This window comes from Vanellus vanellus, assembly GCF_965231255.1.
Source record: "Vanellus vanellus genome assembly, chromosome: 2".
NCBI classification, from domain to species: domain Eukaryota; kingdom Metazoa; phylum Chordata; class Aves; order Charadriiformes; family Charadriidae; genus Vanellus; species Vanellus vanellus.
The window spans coordinates 46899175-46924947 of record NC_138906.1 but is presented as its reverse complement, the minus strand read 5'-3'; the positions used below and the strand labels follow the sequence as shown (position 1 = coordinate 46924947).

The 25773-nt window shown below is 42.0% G+C and overlaps 2 protein-coding genes across 2 annotated transcripts in view; one reads left to right on the top strand and one right to left on the bottom strand.

Moving 5' to 3' along the window:
• TRIM71 (tripartite motif containing 71) overlaps positions 1–10405 on the top strand; it is a gene marked incomplete at its 3' end in the record, with an annotated part of 55246 nt that extends 44841 nt beyond the window's left edge. Inside the window, exons 3-4 of the mRNA XM_082479060.1 lie at positions 6039–6173; positions 8954–10405. Coding sequence (XP_082335186.1) covers positions 6039–6173; positions 8954–10405 — 1587 coding nt within the window. The remainder of the gene's footprint in view (positions 1–6038; positions 6174–8953) is intronic.
• Positions 10406–20877: 10472 nt separating this feature from the next.
• CNOT10 (CCR4-NOT transcription complex subunit 10) overlaps positions 20878–25773 on the bottom strand; it is a 35198-nt gene continuing 30302 nt past the window's right edge. Inside the window, exons 15-19 of the mRNA XM_082479175.1 lie at positions 25069–25199; positions 24240–24275; positions 24016–24143; positions 22646–22721; positions 20878–21163 (exon numbers count right to left, since the gene is read on the bottom strand). Of these exons, the coding sequence (XP_082335301.1) occupies positions 21009–21163; positions 22646–22721; positions 24016–24143; positions 24240–24275; positions 25069–25199 (526 nt within the window). The 3' untranslated portion in view covers positions 20878–21008. The remainder of the gene's footprint in view (positions 21164–22645; positions 22722–24015; positions 24144–24239; positions 24276–25068; positions 25200–25773) is intronic.

Here is a 25773-nt window from a genome sequence, read left to right as displayed (position 1 = left end):
GAGTTGGGATACATTTCAGCCTCTTGATCCACCAAAGCCTGATCTAGTCTGTCACTCCTGAAAAGTCCCAACCTCACTTTTCAAAGCAGTTGGAAGTCCTCTGTAAGAAATAGTAATCATAGCAGCAAGAGGCTTGTGTGGGTTTTTTGTTGTTTTTTGGTTTTTTTTTTTTTTCTCAGTGATGTTCTGCAGCAATGGAAAGCTTCCCTGTGCTGTGCTGGTCCTGGCCTGGATCATATGTTTCTAAGCTTGCCCCTAAGTTGAGAGGTGAGCTGATCCAGCTGAAAGGGTAACCTTCTGTGGTATTGCTTTTTGGCTGGGTCACTGCAGTGCTACAAGGACTGTCAATGGTGCCAGGGAATGGAGCAGAAACGCCCAACTCTTGCTTGTAGAACCTCTTTCTTGTCTCAGTGGAAAGCTATCCTCCTTGCTGAGGTACTTGATTTCTAGCCTTTTCAGAGATTTGAATTGATTCACAGGATGATATGTGAAAGTCAATGTTGACATTGGATTAATGGACTGGGGCGGGGGGGGGGGGGAACACGACAGGACTGCTGCCTTGCTATATGGGGAGCTTGTCCTGCTGCCTTGTTTTACCTCGCGAAAGTGCACTTAGCTGTCTTCTTTCAGATTTTTTTTCCAAGGACTGGGCCACAAACTGAACGTAAATCTGTTATGATGAAAGATAGATGGCTTTTTCAAAATGTCATGTTCTTAAAATACATCTATACATGTGTAATTGTATATATGTATGTATGTGTGTGTAATCTAATGCACTTGCGTAACAGTAAAGCACTGAGTGCTCATTCCCATTTAAGGTCAATTTCCAGGTGAACATGTTAAAATACAATTTGATCTGTTCATGTCAGTTGTCTTAAGTGGTTTTATTGGAAAACAAATTCTTTCCTAGCTGAGCCTATAGTTTGGTTTTGTTTTTTTTTTTTTTTCTGAAATGTTTGACAGTGTGTTAATTTAAATGTGGAAGCTTGCAGCGAGACTGGTCATGTGCAGAATACAGAGGGGAGTGACTCTTATCTACCAGCATGAAAGGCTTTAAGAGTTGGTGGTAAGGCAGGTCAGCTGTTAAGGCAATGCCATTTCTCTCCCAAATTGTGGGGAAGGTGGTGTGAAGTAGATTAACACCTTTATTCTAGGGAAGGGGTTGGGGGGGGGAGGTACTGTAAGAAACTTGGCCAGCTGGAGGAGGAAGCTGATCTATTGCCTACAGCCTCTGCCCTTGAGTGGAGGCTTCCCTGTGGGTTGCCATATGGATCTGTGCTGCCGGGAGGTCGATACCTGAGAAGGATGGCACCGCTGTGCTGCAAAGGATCGTTCTGGAGTTGTCACATCCAGTTAGCTCAGGCACCCTTCTGCGTGGCTTTGAAGTCAGGCTTGCAGGTTTTAGAACCTGAAGTGAAGCTTTGTAATCAAAATGGAGTCAATTGTGCTTTTTCCTAAATCTAGGATTTATATCAATAGAGGCTGGATTTCTTTGTAGTTCTAGTTATTGTTTTGTGTTGTGTTTTAGTGAGTTCCTTAGTGTAACATATGAGCAGATGGTTATCGGGAAAGATGGATTTGACATGTGTCACTGTCCAAACTACTGTTCTGCCTAAAACTTTAGGCAAAAAGTCTGTTCCTTCAGTATAAACCAAAGTGACTGTTTGTTGGCATCTGACATGAGTTAACCTGGCCTCTAGCCCTCCCTCCATCAAAGCTTCTTTTAAAATTCTCTTTATGTGAGAATTCTTCTTTAAGTGAGAATTTTTTTGTTACACTTCTTAGACTGAAACCTTTAAACTGGTCCAAGTACTGTGATTTGTGCTATAGCTGCACCAATATTACTGCAAAGCCACTGCTAAGCCTGTTAATCCTAGTGTCTTTAATGCAACTATATTTTGTATAGGATCTTCCAATTGATTCTTCTAGTGTAAGAACATTAGGAAGTTTATATCCAGTTCTTGATGCTGGAGAAAGCTGGCTGTTATGTCCTGGTTTTATCCTGTTCTGAAACAGTAATAAGTAATTGGAAAAGTTACATGCTCTCTGTATCTTTTTTGTTTACATAAGGAACTGAAAACAAACTATTTATGGATGGAACACCTTTAGCATTTGGTAGAAGAGGGACAACTTGAGATATATGGAAAGATTTCCTTCAGTTTTTTGTGTTTAATGTACTTTTAAAAGCTAGAGAGGGTTTGCCAGAGAATATGCATCTCAAAGCTTTTTTTCCCCTCTAAGTAGGATTAACTTCCTCTTAAATTCCTTAGTGTTTAAAGTGTAAATCCTCCATGTTGAGGTATTGAAGGCTCTTTAGCCATTACCTGGGGACCGCCCCCCCCAATACTGAAGGATTCCTCTAAAGAAATCAAAAATTTGCTTTCAAGTTAACTTTCTCTCCAGAGGTTTGCACCTTCATTGGAAAACTTAGACTAGCAAACTTAAATATTAGAATTAATACCTGAGAAATTATACCTCTCTCCAATCTTTAGATGGGTGAATGGAATTAAAAATCCTAAGGGCCTTCTCAAAAATGTGCATGCAAGCTAGCGTTGATGAGTTGCAGTACAGTTACCATAAGCAGCCTTTACGTATCTCATGGTGTTGCCACAGTGGCGTGTTGTGCCACAGTTTGTTCAAATGGATAATTTTCTGAACTGAATCGATATAATCTAACAGCATGGCTCAGGATCTGGATTTACAGACTCCACTGTTTCAGAGACCTAAGTTAGTATCTTTAAATAACTGTTCTGTGTGGGCATAACTGTGGCCATACTGATTTAATTTGGATATTGGACTGTGGAAACCATGCAGTGAGGGCATCAGCACCTTCACAGTCGCTCTGCAGTTCTTGTTTGTAGTCCATCAGAACGCATGCTTTGTAATGGTTTTTCTTTCTCCTGGAGTGTTGTATGCCGATCACAATTTTTCATTTAAAAAAGCAGCACTAGTGAAAACTTGGGAGTAGTGATATTTCTAGAACATTACATTTAAATATTCCATAAGAATATATATTAAAAAAACTTTCTACAATTTAATGTTTACTTAAATACTCCGTATTGTAGAAAGCTTTGTGTTAACTTGAGGCTCCAATTCCTAATGTCCAAAACAAGACAGGAGGTGTGAAAAATGGCTGAAAACTGCCGTTCTACAAAATGGCAAATCCTGATTAGGGCCCCTCTGTAGTCCGCACAGATATCCAGAAGTACAGCAAAGTTCTACGGTACTACTTTACTACTTCTGGTTCTTGCAGTTGCTTTCTTCATAGCTTTGTGATGTAGTGTCAGTTGTCATGTCAGAGCTGCTGTAGCAAGCTCATTACCAATTTTTCCCCCAGGTGGTTAAATATAGCTAAAGGGGGGGCTCGCAAAGGACTCTTGGGGTCCAGTACAACTTTACTTTTCAGCTTTAACTCAAAACCGGCTGGAGTGTGGAGGAACTGGCCAGGCATGCCTGGGTCTGCTGTCTTGTCCTGGAAAGGAGTGTTTAGCATGTTGTATGTAGGCACTGGTGCCCTGGGTGCCAGTGATACTTCATGTCGGGGTGTGTTTATGCAGAGCTAGGCCTAATAAGATGTAAAATGCTGTACGAATTACAGGAATAGCTTCTTTGAGGTGTTAACAAAGCAGGCTTTTCTGTTTGCTTCAAAATGTGCGGAGAATAAAAAAACTTTGAGACCTGCAAATTTAATAATCCTCATCAAATGCTTTGAAATCTGAAAGTACAGGTAACACTGCATGCCATTGTCCTTTTCTGCTGAAGTATGTGTTTTGAATGTTGTTTGTTGCTATTTAGGGTAGGCTTATAGAGAAGAGCAAGAAATTCTGAAATGTGCTGGTAGCAATAGCTTTCTGCATTGCTTTCATTCACGAAAACATGCTTGTGTGCCCCACTGGAAGCTCCATGTGCAAGGTTTCCTTTTGCTGTGGCCCTTGGCGGGGGAAGGGTGGCATTATAGGAGGAGAGGTATTAATTCCCTGTGGATGCTCTGATCTCTCATCTGTAGGAACCAGTTATGGTAGGCCAAGTAACTATAGCCAATAGCACAGGGCTGTCTACCAGCAACTCCTGTTATCATCTGAGTTTATTTTTACTTGCCTGAGTCTGAACAGCTCAGATCAGTGAAGGATGCCCAAAACGCTAAGGCTCTAATATTGCTCAGGATATTGGCAAAGTATTGGTAAAACTCACATGATCCTGCACTCTGCCAAACCAGGCTAGAACAGCTTAGGAAGGCTGACCAGCATCAAACACAGAAGCAGGCAGTGGTGTGGTGGTGGTGGGGAACAACAATAGGCAAGTTATCTATCTGAAGCAAAAGCCAACAGCTTTAAAGTACAACTTCTGGGAGCCTTCTTTACATGGAAATCCCTTGTTCTCTTAGATGACTCTAAGATATCACAGCTCTGCCATGATAACTCTCTCCTGCTGTTCTGCAGGCATTTCCTGTGCAGAACTTGTCTCAAAGAGGTCAGCTTTTTCAGAAACACGTTAAGCAGCAGCATTTCTTGTTCTGGTCAGACACCACACAATCTTTTTAACAACAAATTCTTTTAAAGAAAATCAGCTTTTGTGATGCGCTCTCCTCATGGTATGTTGTAATTATTCCAGTGCTAGTGAATGAGATGGTCAGCCTGTTCACATGCTTGGGAAACAGAAGACAAAGCCTGTGTTTAGCAAAGAATCACGTTGGGTTACTGAATTTGAGATGGAGAAAAACTATTTTGTTTCCTGGCGTTGGCCGATACAGTAAATAGCCCATTTGCAGCTGTACCTATTCACTTGTGACTTCTCAGGGCACCAAAGATGGCCAATATCACTCCCCATCCTATCAGAGATGTCACCAGTGCTTTGTGCAATATATCTTTATAAACTGTAGGGTTGAAACTGGTACTTCCAATTCCACGGCGTAAAACTCAAGTAACAGTGTTGGTGCAGGTGTTGCTGGGCATGAATGAAAAGATCCTGGCTCGGACCTCTTTGCACCTTCTCTACAGGTACTTATATACATTGATAAGATCCCCCTGAGCTTTCTGTTTTCTAGGCTAAATACCATCATTTTGTTCCATAATTTTCTAACTAATAAACTAGTATCTTTTTAACATCTTAGAGGTTCACTACCTCATCTGCAAATTAATGCTGATTCACTGTGTGACAAAGGTATTGAAAAGATTCAGTTAACTGATGCTATTGAACCTTTTTCATCGGGGACTGTGATCCTTCAGATTTGCCTGCTCTTTATCTTGTTTGGTTTTATGCCATTTTCTGTAACATTTTGTGAAATGGGGAGCAGTTGGAGAGGATTTTTCAAGGAAACATTTTTTTCTTTGAGGGGAGAAGACATGTTCCTTCCAGATGCATTCTGCATATTTGCAGGTTACTGCTACAGTATGTATTTAAAATACTGGTATTAAAAGGTTCTATTAGAAAGAATTTGGTCTCTATCCAAGGTGTGAGTAACCATGTGAATGGTTTTTAATGATAACCATGTAATCTTTGGGGTTTTTTCTTTTAAAATTGATTAACATCACATTCTGTTAGGGGTATTTCTGTGCAGCTCAGATGCATGGGTAAAACAGTCTGTTCCCTACTGTGCCATTTCTTACTAGAAGCAGAACAATCACACAACAGTCTGAAGCGTTTTGAGGGACAAGACAAACTGGGTTCTCTATACGTGGGAAAACATGAGTATGAATTTCTGTGTGAGTCTCTTGCTTGAGTTCATACTAGCTGCTTGCTGGAATTGCACAGGGGGTTTAGCCCTGTGGTGTTGGTGTGTGGTATAATGAAGGCATAAACTCCATGTAATAGATGTATTTTAAAAATTATGCCAGTTTTCAGTCTCTGTATGAAATGGGTGAAGGCCTGGTTTAAAAAAAAAAAAAAAAAAAAAACACAAAAAAACCCACAAGTGTTGTCACTTTATGCCTTTACCTGAAGTCATAGTAAAATGTAAGCAGTGGTCCTCTGATGTGTTTATAATTGGTTTGGTTGAGCCCTAAGCATGTTGTCTTTTTTTTTTTTTTTTTTCTCCACAGCTGAGTATTGAACAGGCCCAGGCTGTGGCAGAGCAGGTTGAGATGAAAGCAAAGGTGGTGCAGTCTGAAGTCAAAGCAGTGACTACTAGACATAAGAAGGCCTTGGAAGAGCGGGAGTGTGAGCTGCTCTGGAAGGTACGTGCCTTACATATGTGGTTTGAACTGCTTGACAAGTGCTTTTTCAAACTGAAAACATGCTTTTTAACTAGCATATGGCCAGATTCTGGTATCTTCCTGAGGAACACTGAATTGAAACACTATAGTTTACTGTGAACTCCATTGTTCTGTAGGTAGCAGGATGCTCGATTCTGGCCCTGGTTGGTTTTGTGCTGAAGGTATCTCTTAATCTGAGAAACTGGTTGAGTTTTTTATAGGGACTTAAGTTATCCTCACACAAGCTCAGCCCCACAAGTAGGGTGGGCACTCCCCCTGCTGGCTCAGCAGCTGTGCCTCACATCTCAGCACTGAACGGAGAAGAGATCGCCTTTAAACACCTTCTTTAAAGAATGTCTTTAAAACCTCTTTAATACATCGATGTAGTAGGTATGTAGCATATGGGTTTTCTGACATGACCCATTTGTCATAAACAAAGGAAAGGATCAAAGCTGTATATACTGTGTCCTTTTTTTAAGAAAGACTAGTAGAAATTCTGCAAGATTAACTTTCATTGTCCCTACATTAAAAACTTGCTTTACTGTCAGTCAAGGTAGTGTCCCTCTTTTTTTTTTTTTTTTTTAAGTAGCAGAAGAAAATAATACTCTGGGATTGTGCAGATACTCTTGCTGCAAACTCCTGCACTCGCTTCAGCCACAATACTTGTGTTGGTATTCTGAGAGGAGGAAAGGAAGTCACAGCAAAGTTTCTTATTCCAGAAAGGTGGTCGTGGCTCTTCTCTGCATGTTTAGCACAGATTAGTTTGGATTGGCCCTTTGTCCCGCTTGTAGAATTGAACAGAAACCCACGCTGCTGTTGGGTCAGGTCTTCTCGATCAGTTGAGTCAAACTGACTAGTCCTGTGACCGCATGATTTCTATTACTGGCATAGTGGAGCAAAAATGTATGGTCAAGATGGGAAAAGTTTAGGACTAAATTGGGAATGTTCCTATAATATGCGGTCACACCAGATAAACTGTGCCTTATACTAGGGGAGCCAGGCAAGATGGCATGTACATGAGGTTGTTGAGGCATGTGCTGCCAAGAAGCAGCGGCATCCTGCTAAATTACTTCTCCCCTGCCTCTTCTCCATCGATATTGATCAGAACAGTAGTTTTCTGTTTTAATATCTGTTGTCAGCAAAATGACCACTCTGGTAAGAGTTTATTGTACAGAACTACTCTAGCTACAGTGAGACTAATCTCCTAAGAGAAATGTGTTTTTCTGTAGTTCTTGTATAAGTGTCAGTGGCAAGATTAAAAATGTACTTTATATAGTTACTGCACTTCTAACGAAGTAGAAGTATTTGGTATTCTGAAGTAGAAGTATTCTGAGGTATTTGGATTGAGGGAGATGAGTTCATTTTCCTCTGTCAGCCTTCCCCAAGAAGCTTGGCAGCCTTCTTTTTTTGAGGTATTCCTAGTACAGGAGAAGTAAGAGCTGCCCCTAAGCTGTTCGTATATAGCAAGTTCTCTTCAGGTTACAAGACATTATTTTAAGAAGTAAACTTGGTGGTGGTGGTAATTCTAGTGCAAAAAAAAAAAGGCATCTAAGTGTAATAAGACCTCATGTAAAGTGAATAAATTTGGGTACCAAAGCTGAGGCCAAGGATTAAGATGAGACCTAAGATTAGTAATCTCTTCTGGAAGTCTTACTAGAAGCATCATCTCTGGCTATTTTTTTTAAACAGTCAGGTAAAACCCACATGCCTTAACTTTAAATGAAATAGCATATTTGTACATCTGTTATCTAGTCAGTGTATAACCAAGGAGTCCTGAGATAGTGAGTTGTCCCTCATTAAAATACATTGCTGTTATTGTTCTGCAGCCAAGCAGGTATTCAGACATAAGGAAATATATTTTTGCAACAAATAAAGCAATTACATGTTTCATTAGTTTTACAAGGCAGGTGTCTTTGCCAGATGGTCTAAAGTGATTTTTCACAAGTAAAGAGAAACACAGGCTTATATAAAGTAGTTACAAACAAACCATTTTTGCTTGAGCTTCAGTCTTCCAAGCAGGGACTGGCAGTAACCTTCTGTGTCATTTGAAGTGACATTACAAAGCATCTTGTTGTAAAGCACTAGCTCAGCATGTCTGCCAGTATTTGCAAGAAAATATTAAAATAATTGGACGTGAAAAATCCCTGGAGATAGATGTCTGGTATTATCCAGTCACATGAAAACAGTTCTGGCAGGCAGGGGAGTGACAAGAGCCCACATGCATTAGCGGATGCTGACTCCTAGCCTCAGCTTTGTGTGATAACAGCCTGCCTACCGAAATTGGTCTCAACTCTGGTCAGAGAAGCCTCAGCCTCTGCTCTTCCTTGAGAGCCTGCAGTAACCTCTGTCCTCCCTGGAGTCTAAATAAGATGTACCTTCAGATGACCTGTCAAGTACCTTGCAATAGAAAACAGAATAGCATTCGAGGAAGCAAATCATTATTAGTAAGCAAGTGACTCTGCCGCATCCAAGTGCCATCTGAAAGGAAGATCTGCAGAGTAAAAATGTATGATTTTGGCTGGAGGATGGGAGAGAATAATAATAATAATCCTGAATTTGGATAAATAATTACTTTTCCTCATTTTTGTTTCTCTATATCACAGCTTTTAGAGGCTTGTTCTGCAGTTCTGTGTCAACACGCTGCAACAACTGCACAACCAGTTTTTATGTAGAAGAGCAACATTAGGAAATGTTTCTGTATTATGGGTTGTCTTTTTTGATGTAAGTGTGCTTTTCTTTTTCCCTTGTCCCCCCCTCCCAAGGTGGAAAAGATACGTCAAGTCAAGGCTAAGTCACTCTACTTGCAAGTTGAAAAGTTACGTCAGAACCTAAATAAGCTGGACAACACCATTAGTGCTGTTCAGCAGGTCCTGGAGGAGGGTCGTACTATGGATATTCTTCTGGCTCGGGACCGCATGCTGGCTCAGGTGCAGGAGCTGAAGAACGTGAGAGGCCTTCTCCAGCCGCAGGAAGATGACAGGATCATGTTCACTCCCCCTGACCAGGCATTGTATATGGCCATTAAATCCATGGGCTTTGTCAGCAGTGGGGCTTTTGCTCCTCTGACCAAAGCCACCGGGGAAGGCCTCAAGCGTGCGCTGCAGGGCAAAGTGGCCTCTTTCACAGTGATAGGCTATGACCACGATGGTGAGCCTCGCCTTTCAGGAGGTGACATGATCTCTGCAGTGGTGATGGGCCCAGATGGAAACCTTTTTGGGGCAGATGTCAGTGATCAGCAGAACGGGACCTACCTGGTCAGCTACCGTCCACAGCTAGAGGGAGAGCATCTGGTATCCGTGATGATGTGCAACCAACACATTGAGAACAGCCCCTTCAAAGTTGTGGTGAAATCTGGGCGCAGCTACATAGGCATCGGGCTGCCGGGGCTCTCCTTTGGCAGTGAGGGAGACAGCGACGGCAAACTCTGCCGCCCCTGGGGGGTTAGCGTAGACAAAGAAGGCTACATCATTGTTGCTGACCGCAGTAATAACCGCATCCAGGTGTTCAAACCATGCGGGACCTTCCATCACAAGTTTGGCACGCTGGGCTCCCGGCCAGGCCAGTTCGATCGCCCAGCTGGCGTGGCCTGTGACATCTCGCGTAGGATCGTGGTGGCTGACAAGGACAATCATCGCATCCAGATCTTCACATTTGAGGGGCAGTTCATTCTGAAGTTCGGGGAGAAAGGAACAAAGAACGGGCAATTCAATTACCCGTGGGATGTGGCTGTCAACACAGAGGGCAAGATCCTGGTCTCTGACACGAGGAACCATCGCGTTCAGCTGTTTGGGCCCGACGGTGTGTTTCTTAACAAGTATGGCTTTGAAGGGGCACTCTGGAAGCACTTTGATTCCCCCAGAGGTGTGACTTTCAATCACGAGGGCCACTTGGTAGTGACTGACTTCAACAACCATCGCCTTCTGGTCATCCATCCAGATTGCCAGTCGGCACGCTTTCTGGGCTCGGAGGGCACTGGGAACGGCCAGTTCCTGCGCCCCCAGGGAGTGGCGGTGGATCAAGAGGGGCGCATCATTGTGGCTGATTCCAGGAACCACCGGGTGCAGATATTCGAGTCAAATGGTAGCTTTTTATGCAAGTTTGGCACTCAGGGAAGCGGCTTTGGTCAGATGGACCGTCCTTCAGGTATAGCTGTCACCCCTGATGGCATGATTGTTGTGGTCGACTTTGGAAACAATCGAATTCTCGTCTTCTAATCTGTGTTTGAATTAGGAAGAAACTGTCTCAGGGAAATTCTTCTAAGAGAAAACAAAAATACAACGTTAATTCAAACCTACCTCATCTTTAATTTTTTTACAGATGAATGTACTTATCTTTTCTGCAGGGAGTGAGCCTGTAAAGTTAAATTCTATCTACCTCATTGTTCTCCCTTCCCTCCCCGGTTTCTTGCCCCCTCTCCCCATCCCCACACACTCACAGTTCAGAACATTTTACCTCTCCCCCCGATGGGGTTTCATGCACAAACAAGTGTTGCTGTGCACATTAGGTGGTTTGTGTGGTGAGTTCTGTAGACTAAGCCAAAAAACGGCTCTATATAACTTTTTTAATGGAGAAAATGGTAGTAAGTGTTTGTAGAAAATTTGTGTTCTTGACCATACTGCAGTTCTGTGGGTGGGGACATGGGAGGGGGGACTCTTGTTTTTTGGTTGTGTTTTTTTTTTTTTTTTTAATTGCTGCTGCAGCAGAGAACTTTTTCCTGTTCTCCTTTTTATACCTCAGTGTGTTTGATTTACTGGTGAGCACAGCGTCTTGTTCCCAAACGACTTTGAACGTTTTGTGAAAGTGAGTGGGATTCACTCGCCGGGAAGAGCAAGTTTGCATCTTTTTGGCATTTCTGTGTATTTTTTTTCTGAAACACAGTAATCGAACAGCACAAAGTGAAGCTGATGAAAATGCACAAAAATTCTTTAAGTTTAAACCAAATTGTTCATTTTAGTGGCTTAGTGCAGTTGTTGTAAAATTTAGATAAAAAGCAAGGCTTCCTTTAATGTATCCTGTCATTGAGTATTTCTTTTTACCCTTTCACCTGAAAACTAAATTAGTTTTAAAAAAGTTACTGTTTCTTTTATCAGTATGCCTAATCTGGATAACAGAAGAGGTTACAAGGAGCATTGAAATGGGGAAAATCAAACCCTTTTGATTTACTTTCTTGTAAAATGACTAGCTTTTTTTGCCCCTCCCCATAGAGAGACTTTAAGGGAATAATATTTGATGGATTTGTTGGAACAGAAGTGGTACCTTTTTCCAAAAGTTAAGGAATAAGCACAGCTTTGGAGATTCAGGGTGCGTTTTGGAGAAGTCAACAGTCCTTTTGTGTTTAAAAAGGATTGCAATAACTCTATCAGTGACAAAATTTTTTTTTTTTTTTTTCCTTCTGGCTTCCCTAAAGAGCTGGACTGTAAAATTCAGGAAGATCTACTGTAGTTTTTAGGGCAGGATGGACCTGTAGCTCCAGGTACCTCTTGCTACAGATCCACGTGAAAAGTTACCAGTACCAGCATAAGGCAAACTGCATCAAGATGAAACTTTGCTGCTTTTTTCCAGGGCAGTACCAAAGAATTCTGTGTAAAATAAATGTATATGATCCTTAAAAGCTTGGAGGCAGGGGGAAGTTAGCCTTTTCAGGGATATAAAAAAAGCTTTTCTGAGAAGCAGAAACTTTTTAGGGGAATAGAGATCTCTTTAGCAAAATGTGACTTTGAGTCCCTGGAGGTATTTGGTTTTATTCTTCAATTTCTTGCTTTCCAGTTTAGCTGTTAATGCAGATACAGTCTCTACAGAGCTGTTACTTCACCCTCTGTCTGGATAAGGCCTTTGGTGGCAAACAAGAATGGTTAAAGCAGGGAACCAGAGGGCTTTTGTGTCTCTGATGGAAAAATTCATGTATCAGTACTCTTAGGCTTAGAAATGCCATGGGATTTACCTTACTGTTTGCAAGAGAAGATCTCCGAAACATAAACTTGGTTGTTATCAAAAAGCCTGAAGAGCCTTAACCATCCTTCAAGGAAAGGGTTCGTCTCTTTGCCAGCCACCGCGCACAAGAGTGACCTGAGATTGAAAGGCTCTTCACAAGTTTGTGAGAAATCACAAGGTGCACTTTCCTTCTTGCTGCTTTTCCCCTCCAAGGAGTGTTAACTTTCTGGGTTTTGTAGAAATCCTGACGATGTGTGCAGACAGATAGCTGCCACTTAGAGGAGGCTTAAACTAAAGGACCAGAAAGAGACAGATTCACGAGATGGCGAAACCTCTTTTGAGAGAAGGGTGAGGAAAAACACCTGAATTAAATAAGATAAAGTAACTGTGCTGCCTTTCAGCCAAAGCCTCAAGGAAGCAAACTCTTCAAAGCAGTATGTTTCAGTTAGGCTTAACCTTAGGATAGCATGGTTTAAAAATAATCTTTAAAGGATAATCTTTTATACAGATGTCTGTCATTAAATTTCTGTGGCCACTCAAACTACGGGTAGGAGAGAAAGCTAGTTTACCTTCAACTTCAAGTTCTGCTTGTGTACACGCCTCCCTTCTCAGGGGTGGCCTACAGTTGTGACAGATGTCCATGTTTGTCTTGTATTATTCAGTCCAAGAATTATTTGCAACTTGGGCTGGGAAAACTATTAGCCTGCAAGATCTAGATACCAAAGAAAACTGGTTTAAAAAGCTTTAATGTTTAGTTTGCAGTGTCCTGGGATTTATCCTATCATGTCTTAATAAAAATGCCAGGTCTCTTAATACCTTGACCGGAGTGGCTGACAGTGTTGGAGTATGCTAGAAATGCTCCTGTGCTTTAATGCTTGGTGGGTTCCCCCCTTCTCTGGGACTAGAAGGGAGTTGTTTTCCGGGCATTAAAAAAAAAAAGTGAAGTGTGCATTCAGGATTGTGTTGAACTGCAGAAACCTTTTTGCCCCTCTCCAGCCTGCACCGCATAGAAGGTGACAGATGCTGAAGTTGCCCTTTGCTGTTCTGCATGGAGCCATTGCACAAAGCCCCCAGTCCAGCTCTGTCAGGAAGAGGAATGACTTTAACTCTTTCGAAGTTGCTGTCTGTTTAATTCAGTGGGATTTGCTTACAAACCAAACCCCAAGCGTTTGACCTCACATGCTGGGGAGCTTTTTCGTTTTAAAAACACTACTATTTAGCTACCCAAAAATAATTCCTTACCTTTGTCATAGATAGTGCTAAGCACGCTTGGTCTCATTGAAAAGTGGTAGTGTAGCTTATAAAATGGAGTGGTTTATATGCAATGAAAATACAATATAATATACAATATACAATGCCAACATCAGATGCCCCATAGGGGCTTTTAAAACTAATACTTAAATGAGATTCAAACCTTGCTGGTGTTTCCATGCATGTTCTCAGGCTATGCATGTTCTCAGGTTAATGCCCCAGTATCATAATATACATGGCGCAGAGAGAAAAAGCGAGGCTTTGAAGCTGGATTGCAAACTGAAGAAGCATTCAGAGTAATCTTCTGAACTAGTGGAAACGGCCTGGAGAAGGGTGAGATGAGCTTGTGACTCTTTCTCTTAGCTGTGACACTGGGGAACAACAGATGTGGGTGACAGACCTGTCCACTAGAACTCCCAAAGGAATTTCTCTTCGCCAGGTTAAAGCAGTGGCTCTCGGTAGACTTTTTGCTTGACAAAATGTTATCAGCGGTCGATATGGCTGTTCTGGGTTCATCCTGTGAAGCAATCTTGTATGTTCTCAGAACTATTTGAGCAGGAACTGAAGCAGACTCAGTACTTGATAATGCAGATCCTTCAGATAATTCACTCCTTTTTATTTAGTACCTTATAAATACAACTCATTTAAGGAAGCCCATAAACCTTAAACTTGTAAAGAAAGCAAGGGAAGGATGGCAACACCTGAAAACGAACGCATATTGTGGCCAGACGTAACCAAGTTGGGAGAAAGAGGAGAAAGGCGCTTGGATGTGGCATTCCCTTGGAATTGCAGGAAAATGGGCCCAGTCTGTTAAGTTGCAGTTAAACCAAAAGTAATTTCTGAAGAGAGCAGGTTTATAGGCTTATCTTGCCATAACTTTGATCATAAGATTTCTTTGTTCAGTTCTGTTCAAAAAAAAAAAAAAAAAAAAAAATTGTGCCAAAGTGTTTGGGTTTTGGTGGTTTGTTTTGTTTTTTTTTTTTTCTTAAAGGAGTGTAAGCCAAATGGTGCCAAAAGGTAATAGGGTATTTAAAGATAGAGATATTTAGACAAACAGTTTGGAGCTGTATAAAAAATGAACACTGGTACTTGCGTTAGACAAATATTGTACCTTTGGTCTTTGAGTCCTTGGGAGTTTGAAACCCAGTTTGCCGTGGTACAAAAATGCACAACTAGAGATGCCACTATCTTTTTTTTTCTTGAAGGTCTACCTCACTTTGCTGAAGTAAATCATCTACCTCAATTTAGCATCAGACAGGTTTGAGAAATAGTTGAGAATCTGCCTGGGCAAAGGATTGATTCATCCTGCCTGTTGGACAAACAAATGGAGATATTGTGTACAACGTGGTGACTTCTTGCTTTTGTTTGCTTTTGTTTTTGCTACCTGCCCATGGAGATACTAAGCTGCCCTTGCTAGAGAAGCTGTAAATAAAACCAAATGTTCAGGCAAACTGGACCGAGATACCTGAAAAACACTTTTGAGTTTGTTCCGTTTTCACTACGAAATACAGAAGTGTAAACTTTTTTCAGTATTATGACACTACTAGCTGACATGACATACTTCATGTTCATTTGCAGTGTTCTTCTCTCCGTAAGACCTTTAGGTCTTCTCTCTACAAGAGAAAAACTTTTATGCATCCCTACAAATATGTCCTGTTTGGAAAGACTAATGTTAGGATTGCTGTAAACACAATGCTATACCAAATGCTTGAAGGGAATAAGATCCTGATTTTTTTTTTTTGACTTGGTGATTGTATTAGTAGCTTTCTTGACTCAATGGGATTTTTTCCACCATGACTAAGCAACCAAGTTCCTATTCCCAGAGGGCAGTTTAGCTTCAGACATTCTCAGGAGAGGCGGTTTAAAACCAGTATGTTGGGGTTTTATGCAACTTTTGTAGAGACATGCAACATGCCCCTTGTTTTACCTGCGGAGTAAAGTTGCAGAAGCACATTTTCAGATTACTAATTGAAAAAAAATCTTGTTTCCTTCCCTGCTCGTATTAGGGGGTGACAGAAGTGGGTACAGGAGACCCCTAATAACCTTAGACTGATTTGGGTTTGGTAAATGTTATGGTGGAAAATGTACATTGATGTCTCTAAGTGATCTTACGGGTTAACGAGCCAGACTGGCATCTTTTTCCATCATTGTTTAACCAATAATGGTTCTAAAAATGCTTTGTGTACCTGCATGGTCTTAGACCTTCTATTAATGATTGTATCAACTTACAAACTCAGGTAGATAATTTTTTAAGCTCTTTTCGTAGAGCCTTACTGACTGAATGTTAAGTGTCTGTGTAGTGATGTAGTTAAGTAACTTCCTTTTGAACTACCAGACTAGTTTAAAAAAAAAAAAAGTCCTTTTTATAGGTTTGTAGAGTACTTTTCTGACAATGTAGTGGTTTTTCCTTCAGAGGCAGAGATGTCTTTCTGGGTTTTGTTTTTAGTTTCTTTTCTAAAACAACTAAAAAGTTTTTAAATAGTTTGTAAGGTGTGCTTAGTCACCTGAGTTGGTGGGGGTTTCTTACTGTATGTGACTCTTGTTTGTACTGTGCATTACCTGTCATGCGCTGCTCGGTCCGTGCACAATGCATGAGGGTGGTGAACACATGCCCGTGATTTAAGCCAAGTGGAAATTGGAAGCCTCGAACAAAATGGAGGTCATCCATATGAAACCAATGTCACACACATGCGTGTTTTGCCCCTCATTTAATTGACTGTAGATAAAACTTAAACTTCATTACCACTGTATAAGTAACATTGCCTCAGTGTGGGTTTGCATCGGGATCCAGAATGATTTTGTCAGTCCTCGGATGTTGGACATCTTGAGTTGATTGGTTTTGTAGTTTCCTCTTCTGTTGCAGTTGTTTCTTTTCTACTTTTAGTGATTAATCATGCTGCTCTCATAATAATAATAATAAAAATGTCTCAGCAGGACAGATAGTGCTCTGACTTTAATGAGCTGCTCAGAGCTTTTATATCTAATTGATAATGAGACATGAGGCTGTGACAAGAACTTCCACATTCCCCCAAAGGGCATCACATTTCTACTTGGACAAAAAGTGAACATAATTTTTAAATGTCAGATGTTGAGTACCATCGAGAAGAAAGCATGACAGGTTATGTGCAAACTTTTACGTAGAATAAGTGAGCAAAATGTTAGAACCCTTGTGTTAATGGAGGCTTCTGAATGTATCTTTGTGGTCCATAGGGAAGGCTGAAGGATGTAGCAAGGAGATGATGTATCAGCTACTGGCAGCCTTAAAACAAAGTCAGTGTCTCTCTGGACTTTAAAATGTTCCTATGCAGTTTATTTTATTTTTGTTTAATCAAATAAACGTGAGGAGGTTTTTTCATGGCAAATCTGTGTATGTGTGTTTCTGTATTGCCTGGCTGAAGCCTTCTCTTCTGTCAGGATGTGAAAGAGGTGGGGGAGGGGAAAGCTCTTGCCTGAACTTTAACCTGGCTGCTTCCAGGTGATGACTACTGAAAACTTTAACCAGAGGCACCTGCTTTGAAAGGAGAAGAGAGGAGAAATGTTGGGGTGCTATGGAGAGAAGTGTGTTTTCAAAAAAAAAAAAAACCAAAAAAAAACCCAAACAAAAACAAACCCAAAACAACACACCCAAACAACCAAAAAAAAAACCCAGAGTTTTGATGCAGTGTCAAACTCTTAATTGTCTGGTCTATTAAAAAACCAGCCTCGCTGTAAAGCCTGGAGGAAATGGCTTTGATACTGAACTCACCAGCTTTACTCCATGCAGTTTTTCCAGTATTTTGCCAGAAAGTTCCTGGTTTAACCTTGTTAAGTCCATTTCTAGGTTTCCCTCTCTTCACCTTTGCAACTGTGAAAGCAATGCTTTTTCTGAGTGGTAGTGTAAAGCAAAGCCACCAGAACAGTCAGTAGTGTGTCTGTCATCTTGCAGAGCAGACTGCAAGCAGACTACATAAAAGCTGGGTAAGCAGAAAAGACGCTCTTTTTCCTTACTGCTTTAGGAAAGGCTTGAAAAGAAATGGTGAACATGGGAGGATGCTCTTCAAGTCAGGTTGAGACCTCTGACTGAGTTCCCAGCAGGGGTAGCAGTGGAGGTGGATTCCAGTTTCTGAAAGTGCTGATTGTGGGAGCTCTTCAAAGCTGAGATGCTTTCTAGCCCCAGCTGTGCGATACAACTGTAGGACTGCTCAGCACCATGCTGTGCTCTATCCATCAAAATCCTTGACCAAACCATTGTTTGCTCTTCCTGCTGGAGCAGCTGGCAACATGGCAGCAGTACAGAGACCACTTCAGGTTGAAAGGAGGGAGGGAGAAGACCCTGTGAAGGAGGTGGAAAAGGCTACCAACGCGGCCAGCTTTGTGTGGTCCTCTGTATGTATTCCCTTGGCTTCTCTGTGCTCTCTCTCCGAAGCCAACCGTAACCTGAAAGCTCATTAAGCACCATGAGTTGGCTCTGGACATTGACCATGGCCCACTTGTTCAGCACTGTTCTCCACCTCCAGCTCTGAGCCTGTGCCAGCATGTGGGCAAGGAGGCTGAGATAGCAATGGGGGGTTATGGTGCAACTCCTTTCTCCTGCTGTGGGGATGTGAACCAGTGCATGACTTGCAGGGTGACATCCTGGAGGCAAGGGGAGATCCAGGAGGAAGTGGCCCAAACCAAAATACTAAGCATCATTGACTTTACTAACTTAAATCACATCCCAGCCTGTGCTGCTCACTGCTTTTACACAGCTTATGGTTTTACTTTACCTTCGCTTTACTAGCAGAACCTAAAAGCAACGGAGGGGTAAAGGCAGAAGTGGACTGTGACACTCTGGCAATGGCAGAGAGGAGACAAGTCCTTCACTGCTCCCTTCCTAGATATGGTTGTTGTTGGTTCCCTCCTCTGTTACCCAACAGCTGAAAGTCACCACCCCATCACTCCCCTCTTCAAGTAGGGGGGAAAAAAAAAATGCCAGAGGTGCTCTGGTCACTGCAGCCGCTTTGGGGCAGAAGAGCAGTCAGTGTGAGGGGGAAGCTGGGGGCCGGACGCTGCTGCTGACATGCAAATATAATCGCGATAAGCTGCGCGGTGTCTGGGGACCCGCTGCCGCATCCCTCGCCCTCCCCCGGCGGGCAGCGCTGGGTGCCGCGGGCAGAGCTGCCGTAGCGCCTTTTGCATGTGAAAGCGCCGCATTCCTGGGGGGGGGGGCGCGGGGGAGGGCTGAGAAGAATCTCTATTGAGGGCCTTGCCGGACCACACAGCGAGCATCTTTAACCTCTTTTTTTTTTTTTTTTTTATATTTTTATTTAATCAGTCAATCCACTTTGACTTGACAAATGTATCAGCTCCCTTTCTCCCTTCTTGAAAAAAGGTGATCGCTACATACTTTTTCCTGATTTTTTTTTTTTTTTCTTTTATTCCTAATGTTTCTAATCCGCTTGCCCCTACCTGAGGACAGAGTGGGTGCCATCTCCTACAGCAATAGAAAAATTGAAAAAGAAAAAAAAAAAAAAATCAGCTACTTGGTCATTGGTCTGAAAGCCTTGAAGAGTAGCGAAGTCAGTTATCTAAGAGAAGCAGGAGCATAGCAGACCTGCAGGTTTCTGCTGTACAGCGTCATGATGGCTGGCTTCCTGCTATAGGGACACACTCTTGTACTCATTCTAGAACCTGCACATTGTTTAATAAAGTTACTAGACGCCTTCTGTCAGTTGTGGCTTGTTTGTTCCTGATCTCTCCTACACACATCTGTACTACCCCATGCTCTAGTTACCGAGTGCAGAAGTTGCAGGCCCTGCATCCCAGGTGGCCACTTGGAAAAGTGACCTTCGTGGTGGTGGCTGGAGGCAAAGTACAACAGCAGCAGCACAGGGAGATAAGGTGTTATCACAGCTCTGCCCTGGAGAGTAGCCTGAATAACTGAAATGGCACAAAACAGCCCAGGAGCGTAAGTGAAGAGCAATGTTATGCTCCATGCTGGGCTCTGATTAGCTATACCTGTGTTAAGTCCCAAGGCAAGATGGCTCAGCTCATCTCTTATGGTCACAATAAGTAACCAAAAAGGGTCCTTGCTTATACTGCTATCTATCTTACAGCCTCTTGGTTTGAACAAAAGGCAGAAAAGTTTTAGGAAGAAAGAGGTATTCCTCTAAAGGGGAAACTGCATTAAAAAAAAAAAGCAAAACAAAAAACAACTTAGGCACTCTTCCACTTCCCACCAAAGGAAAACAAAGGAGAAGAAAAAAAACCCAACGCAACAAACAAAAAAACCAAAACACAACCACCCCCCACTACAAACAACAACTATCCAGCTGCAGCATGTGCGATGCCCAGCACTGCTCCCTTCACAGCACCCACTCCCTGCTGCAACCATTGCCCAACCCTTCCCCCCCTCCTCCCATGTTGCACTGACCCAGGTTTAGCAGCTGTAGCAGGGTTTGGCCTTGCTGACCAGGCAGCACTCACACCATCCCCATGTTGGCAAACAGCCTTTTGGCTCTTGCCTCCCCCCGCCGCCCCCTACTGAGCCCCCGAGGCAGAAGCAGGCACAGCCCCTCTCCTCTCCTCTCCTGCAGCAGCAGGGGCCATTTACGACCCCGATCAGTCCCACACACCCCTCACCCCCCAGTGCAGCATCTTACAAGAACAGATGCACCTTGGCCACAGGACTCTGCACCAGTGCACACTCCTGCACACTAACACTCACCAGTTTGTGTGGTCAAGATGGCAAAGGGGCACAGACTCGTTTGGGTTGTTTTTGCAAGGGTAGCTTGCACTAATTATATACTAATTATATACAAACTAATGACAATGAAGTGCCTACTGCTTAGCATTGCCAAAAGGACCTTACACCACAACCTCAGAGCCTGTGACCTGCTAACCCTTTTGGGTTTCTATCCTAAGGAGGATAGAAAGACAATTAAAAGACAATTGCTACCACTGGGCACCAGGGCCTTGCACTGTTAATGTAATGCTGGAGCTGTGGTATTTGCACTTAAGCTTAATAAGGTAACCACAAGAAAGTCAGAGAGGCAGCAGAAGGGGCACAAACCTCTTCCACCATTAGCTATGACCTGCAGGAAAAAAAGCTCCTTTCCTTGCCCCTGAGGCCATTTACCTGCATATGCCCACCCATACACACACCTCCATGTCTGCTGGGGGGGGGGACGGGACACAACACACCAGCTTCAACTACAGCAAGGAACAAACTCCCAGCTGCCACAGGGCAGGGGACTGTAGCTACATCAACATAGCAAAGTTGGGCTGAAGCCTCTTCTTTGAGGAATACAAAAACCATCGCTCATGTGTCAACACACAGCAGCCAACACAGCATTTCAGTATGTAAATGGTATTCTCCTTCCAGTCACTTCCCTCCCACATATTCTCTTCAGAAAGAGTCGAATTACACACTTGGTTAATCGTTTCTTTTTGGTAAGTAAACTGCCACTCACATTAAAAAGAGATACCAACCTCTTTTCCTTCATGAAGTAACCTTTACAAACACCTCCAAGCATGCCTCTTCGTTTACAGGTTTTATTAAAAATTTACATAAATGAACACACTCCAGCAAGTGGGGTATGCAGGTGTCCTAGGTTAAAAAAATATACAAAATCCCAAGCCCTCCTGGGCCGGGCAGCAGCAGGTTGAAGCACCAGCTCACTTCCTTTGAACAGTGGTGAACGCTGGCATCTGAATGGGCTGGATTGAGTGGACTGGCTGAAAAACGGGCTTCTTCCGCATGTCGGAGAGTGTTTTCACAGAAGGGAGAAGCTGGTTTCTCTTGATGATCTGCAGTGCCAGCTGCGTGTTACCTACAAGACAGCTTTCAATCAAAAAAAAAAACCAAACCCAAACCAAAAGTACCTTCGTATGACTTACGAATCACTGTTCTCAGAACAGAGCGGTCAAGCCCACCCTGCGCCCCGGCCACGCACACTAGCGGTGTTCCTATTCAGCAAAACGCTGACACAGACATGAAAAGCATTAGACAAAAGAAAATTTGAAAACACAGGATTGCTTGATTCTACCTATTCTTAGCTGAAGACATCAAGCTTTTACCTCAGAGCTGGAAGATGCTAGAGCACCTTTTAAATTCCTGAAGGGCACCTCTTCTCTCTCCCAGCCACATAGCGAGACTGTAGATCAAATGCCCTCACAATGTGACATTACCAACAGTAATGCAAATACCAAGGGTCTATATAAAACATGCTTTTAAAAAGAAGAAATCTGATTTTCAACTGCATGTATGGCCCATCAAAAGAGCACCAACATAAATGGAAAATTTACTCTTCGTTAAAAAATAAACTGATAAAATTGTAGGAGAAAAAAACACTAAGATCTGAATAGAACATTTCTCCCTCTTATCAAATACTTTTCTTTCACTACAGTGTTAGTTTCAGAAGAGATGCACCATATTGTTGCCATTTATAGAACAAACAAACAAAAAGTCTTTCATTCCTTTTGGTTATATACTTTGAAGGGAGTGACAGATGTAAATCTCACTTTTTAACTCCCTCCTGCTCTGTACTACTTTTCATTACAGAAAGAAAAGTTTCCAAAATTCCAATTTAGAAACATCTTTATAAGAAAAGCTTTGTAGAAGTCTCCATTCTGAATGCAAATGCTCACATCCCCTGACATTGCCTGCAATGCAGACAACTGAAGGGGAAGTAGCACACTGAGTATTTCACAACACGAGGATATGAAGCCTCGAGGGGCACAGGTCTGCAACCATGACAGCTTCAGTGGTGCAGCTGTACCAGTCTGCTCACACTGCAGAATTAAAGTGCAATTTTTCCTGTTTCCCATTATGTAGCGTTCCCCCCCCATGCAAAGGCAGTGAACCTTCAAAATGAAGGATTTTGGAAGAGAGAGTTACCAGTATTACAAGCTCTGTTACAGTACTTGCTACATAGCCCTTGACATGGCTTCTTTGGGAAACTTGGATTGCAGGTGCCTTTTAATGAAAAGCCTCTCAAGCCCTTTTCATAGTATAAACCTCATCAAGGGTCTTACTGAGTCTATCCAAGACTGCTGGTTTCTGCACAAAATACAGACAAATTCAGCTCAGAAGATGAATGTTTAGGAAGTCTGGAGCGTGTAAGAACAGGACGGCAATAAACTAAGGAAATGAAGGTGCAGCTACATGGATCCACAGCAGTGTAGTACAGAGACAGGGCCTAAAGGGTGTCATTCAAAATACTGGCACAATGCTATAAAGACTAGGAATAATGACTACCGCCCTCTTCCCCTTGCATCCTAAATCTAGGTCGACAGAACATTTCAAGACTTACCGTTCTGCAATTCAAGATATACAGCCAGCAGAATAGCCTCTGGAGGGATCTCTTTAGGGTGGATCAGCGAAGCAGCCTTATTGAAAAAAAAGAATGTAGGGAGAAAAAGCGCTTAAGAGAAGAATCCAGCTCAAAGAAAGTGCCCCTTGACAAGACTGTTACCATCATCTTGGCTAACAGAAACAAATAACAACTCCTAAATTAAGATAAGACTTTTTTTCAAACTAATACACTTCATCAGGTTAATGCATGCAAGGAGAGCCTGAAAGATTATCTGCATTGCAAGACTGTTTCATGCTAATTAGCAGCACCATCTGCTGTATGCTTATGTTAATAAGAGTCTGTAATTCTTGGTCCAATCTACTGTAGTTTCCTGGTGAGATGACAAGTGAAAAAGGTAATTTCCACTGCTCCAAAGTTCAGACTACAAAGTTAACAAGGATCATTCATTAGCTTTCCAGATAAAAATATTTTTCAGCTATGAAGTCAATGAATTTATTGTAGATGCAGAGACATACTGTACTTTACATCCACAGGTGGCCTTACACTCCTTTGGGCTTTACACATGTGCTACAAAGCCCAAGTGTAGACACTGCCCAATCCTAAGAGGCCTCAGGAGGAACGGGAAAGCAAGACAACGGCCTTAAGCAGTTGAGAACTTCACAGAATTTTAACTTGTTCACCTATACAACTACTATGAAGTAATTTGGAAGACCGCTGTTTAAGTTTGCAGCTCAACAATGCATTTGAGTAGTCTTCCTGACAGACAGGAATGGCTATTTGAGTAGTCTTCCTGACAGACAGGAATGGCTGCAAAGACACAAAAACATAATTGAAAGATCAGTCCCAGCCATAAGAAAGACCAAATGACACAGGCTAAGTGAAGACAGTTTCAAAAGCAGTACTTGGGAATTCTTGGGACAAGAGGAAGGCAAGAAACATACCTCCAGCAGAACTGCAGTTTGTTCTCACAGCCTTGAAATTAATAACTTAAATGGTGTTATTAACTGATTAGAGAGAAGTAAACTCAAGAACTTTCTCCTCTGACATACAACAATTACTATTGGACCCCAAACCTTAGAAAAAGTCAAATGGATTTCTATTTATATTCCACTGTTTTGATATGATCTAAAAATCCCCATAAATGCTTCCCGCAGTGGTACTGAACTACTTACACAAGAAATTTGGAATTCCTTTATTTTATGTTACTAATAAAGATTGGTTCATAGAGTCAGAAGAGAGCTGCCATCTCAGCAAAATCAGCAAATAAACCTGAGCTATGAAATCACCAGGATTTGCTGTGATCTAAATGGCACTTTGAAGGAAGTACATTTGTTCCCAAAAGCTGTCTTGAGGTTTGTTTTCCATACCTGATGAAGACACTTTCGAGCTTTGTCATATTCACTCCTCAAGCAGTAAGCACTTCCAAGGTTAAACAACATCATTGTTCGTGCAGATGTGACTGAACTGGGGTAACACTGTGGGGTCTGCTTGCCAGCTGCAATTAAGAAAAAATTCTTTTTTTTTCCTTTACACTTTTCTTTTGAACTGGCCAAGTTCCTGTACTCTGCTGATTACGGTGGCTCATACTTACAAGATTCCATCGACTCATTCTCTCCTTTGTCAGACCCTGCAAAGAAAAAAAATCCATAAAACCCATTATGTTCTGTAAGCTTTTTTAAAACCTATTACAAAAATAATACAAAGATACAAATTTGCTTCTTTCTTCGTGGTCTGACATTAAAGAGGGAAAACTCTTGAGGATGCTGGTATGTTTATGCCACTTATGACTGCCTATCTTTAATATTTTGCTTCTCTAAGAGCTTTTAGCTTTGCAGATGAGTACAGTGAAGTTTAAAATGCAGACATGTCACTGAAATCAGAGCTGCTGGAGACTTAACTATACAGATGGGCTCTTAAGTATTTTTCTGTTATAGACGACACACTCCCAGCTGGAGGCAGAGCGAGAAGATACAGATTAACTAAGTTCTCCCTACTCCTATCACTAAACAGTTAGTAGACTTCACTGATACTCCAAAGCCTGGTTTAGAGACTAAAAAGCTGGAAGAGAAGGTATGAAGCCCAAACTTAACCATAATTGCATGTTTAACAAACGCTACTTTCAAATGTTATGTTCAAACAAGCTATAATGCTACAATATATAGTTCTATTTATGTTACCAAATTAGCCGCTTCAAAGGAATGACAAACATGCAAATGACAAACCAAACAAAAAGTAGGAACTAAAGCCAGGAAAACAAAACCAACAACAAAAAACCCACAAACATCCCCCCCACCCCATCCCCAACAGCCTATGGTCTTAAAACAAGAGGTCTTAATCGTCATTATATTTGTCTATAGAAATTTACAGCAGGAAGGCAGCTGAAAGCAAAATCAGTTCTAATGAAGTGCGGATTCATTAACCTTGATCCTGCTCATTTGAAGAGATCCCAAGGGAAACATCAGTGACGTTCTCGGGGTTCAAGTGAGTGATGGCATCAGATATTCTGTCTAGAGAGATGAGAGCTTCTGCTGCATACAAATGCCCAAGAAACCTACAACAGCAAAGGGTTAGGTACAAATGTCAGCATAACAACCTCCACAATTTGTTATATAAGACAAACCGAATGCAGTTTTTAACGCAAGCACACGAAAACTGTTACTCGAAGGACTTGCATGGAAGTTACCTTGCTTGTAAAGTATTGTTATAATGCCCAGTTCTCCCATTTACTGCTTTTAGGCACTAATGTGGTGAAAAAGTCCACACCTGAGTAATGATAATTCATTCATGCACAGGAATTGCCATTCCAAAAAGACAGTACCTTGGTATGGCTTTATCTCAGAGAACTGAAAAAGGAATTCTTACAAAAACACACCAGGATACAGATACATCTATAATTTAAGGTGTTAAGTGATTTTACATTCAATAAAATCAAACTAATCCTGTAAGATAGTTGCATTTCTAAGGACAGCAACTATACAGGCCTGTCCATGGGGCACAAACGTCTTCCCAACTGCAGGTTATGCAAAAGAATTAAGCAAGTCTGATGTTTGACACTCGTAGTTCAGCTCAGCTAATCAGCAGCTTTCCTTTTCAGCTTTAGTACAGAAGGAGTCCCGTCAATCAAG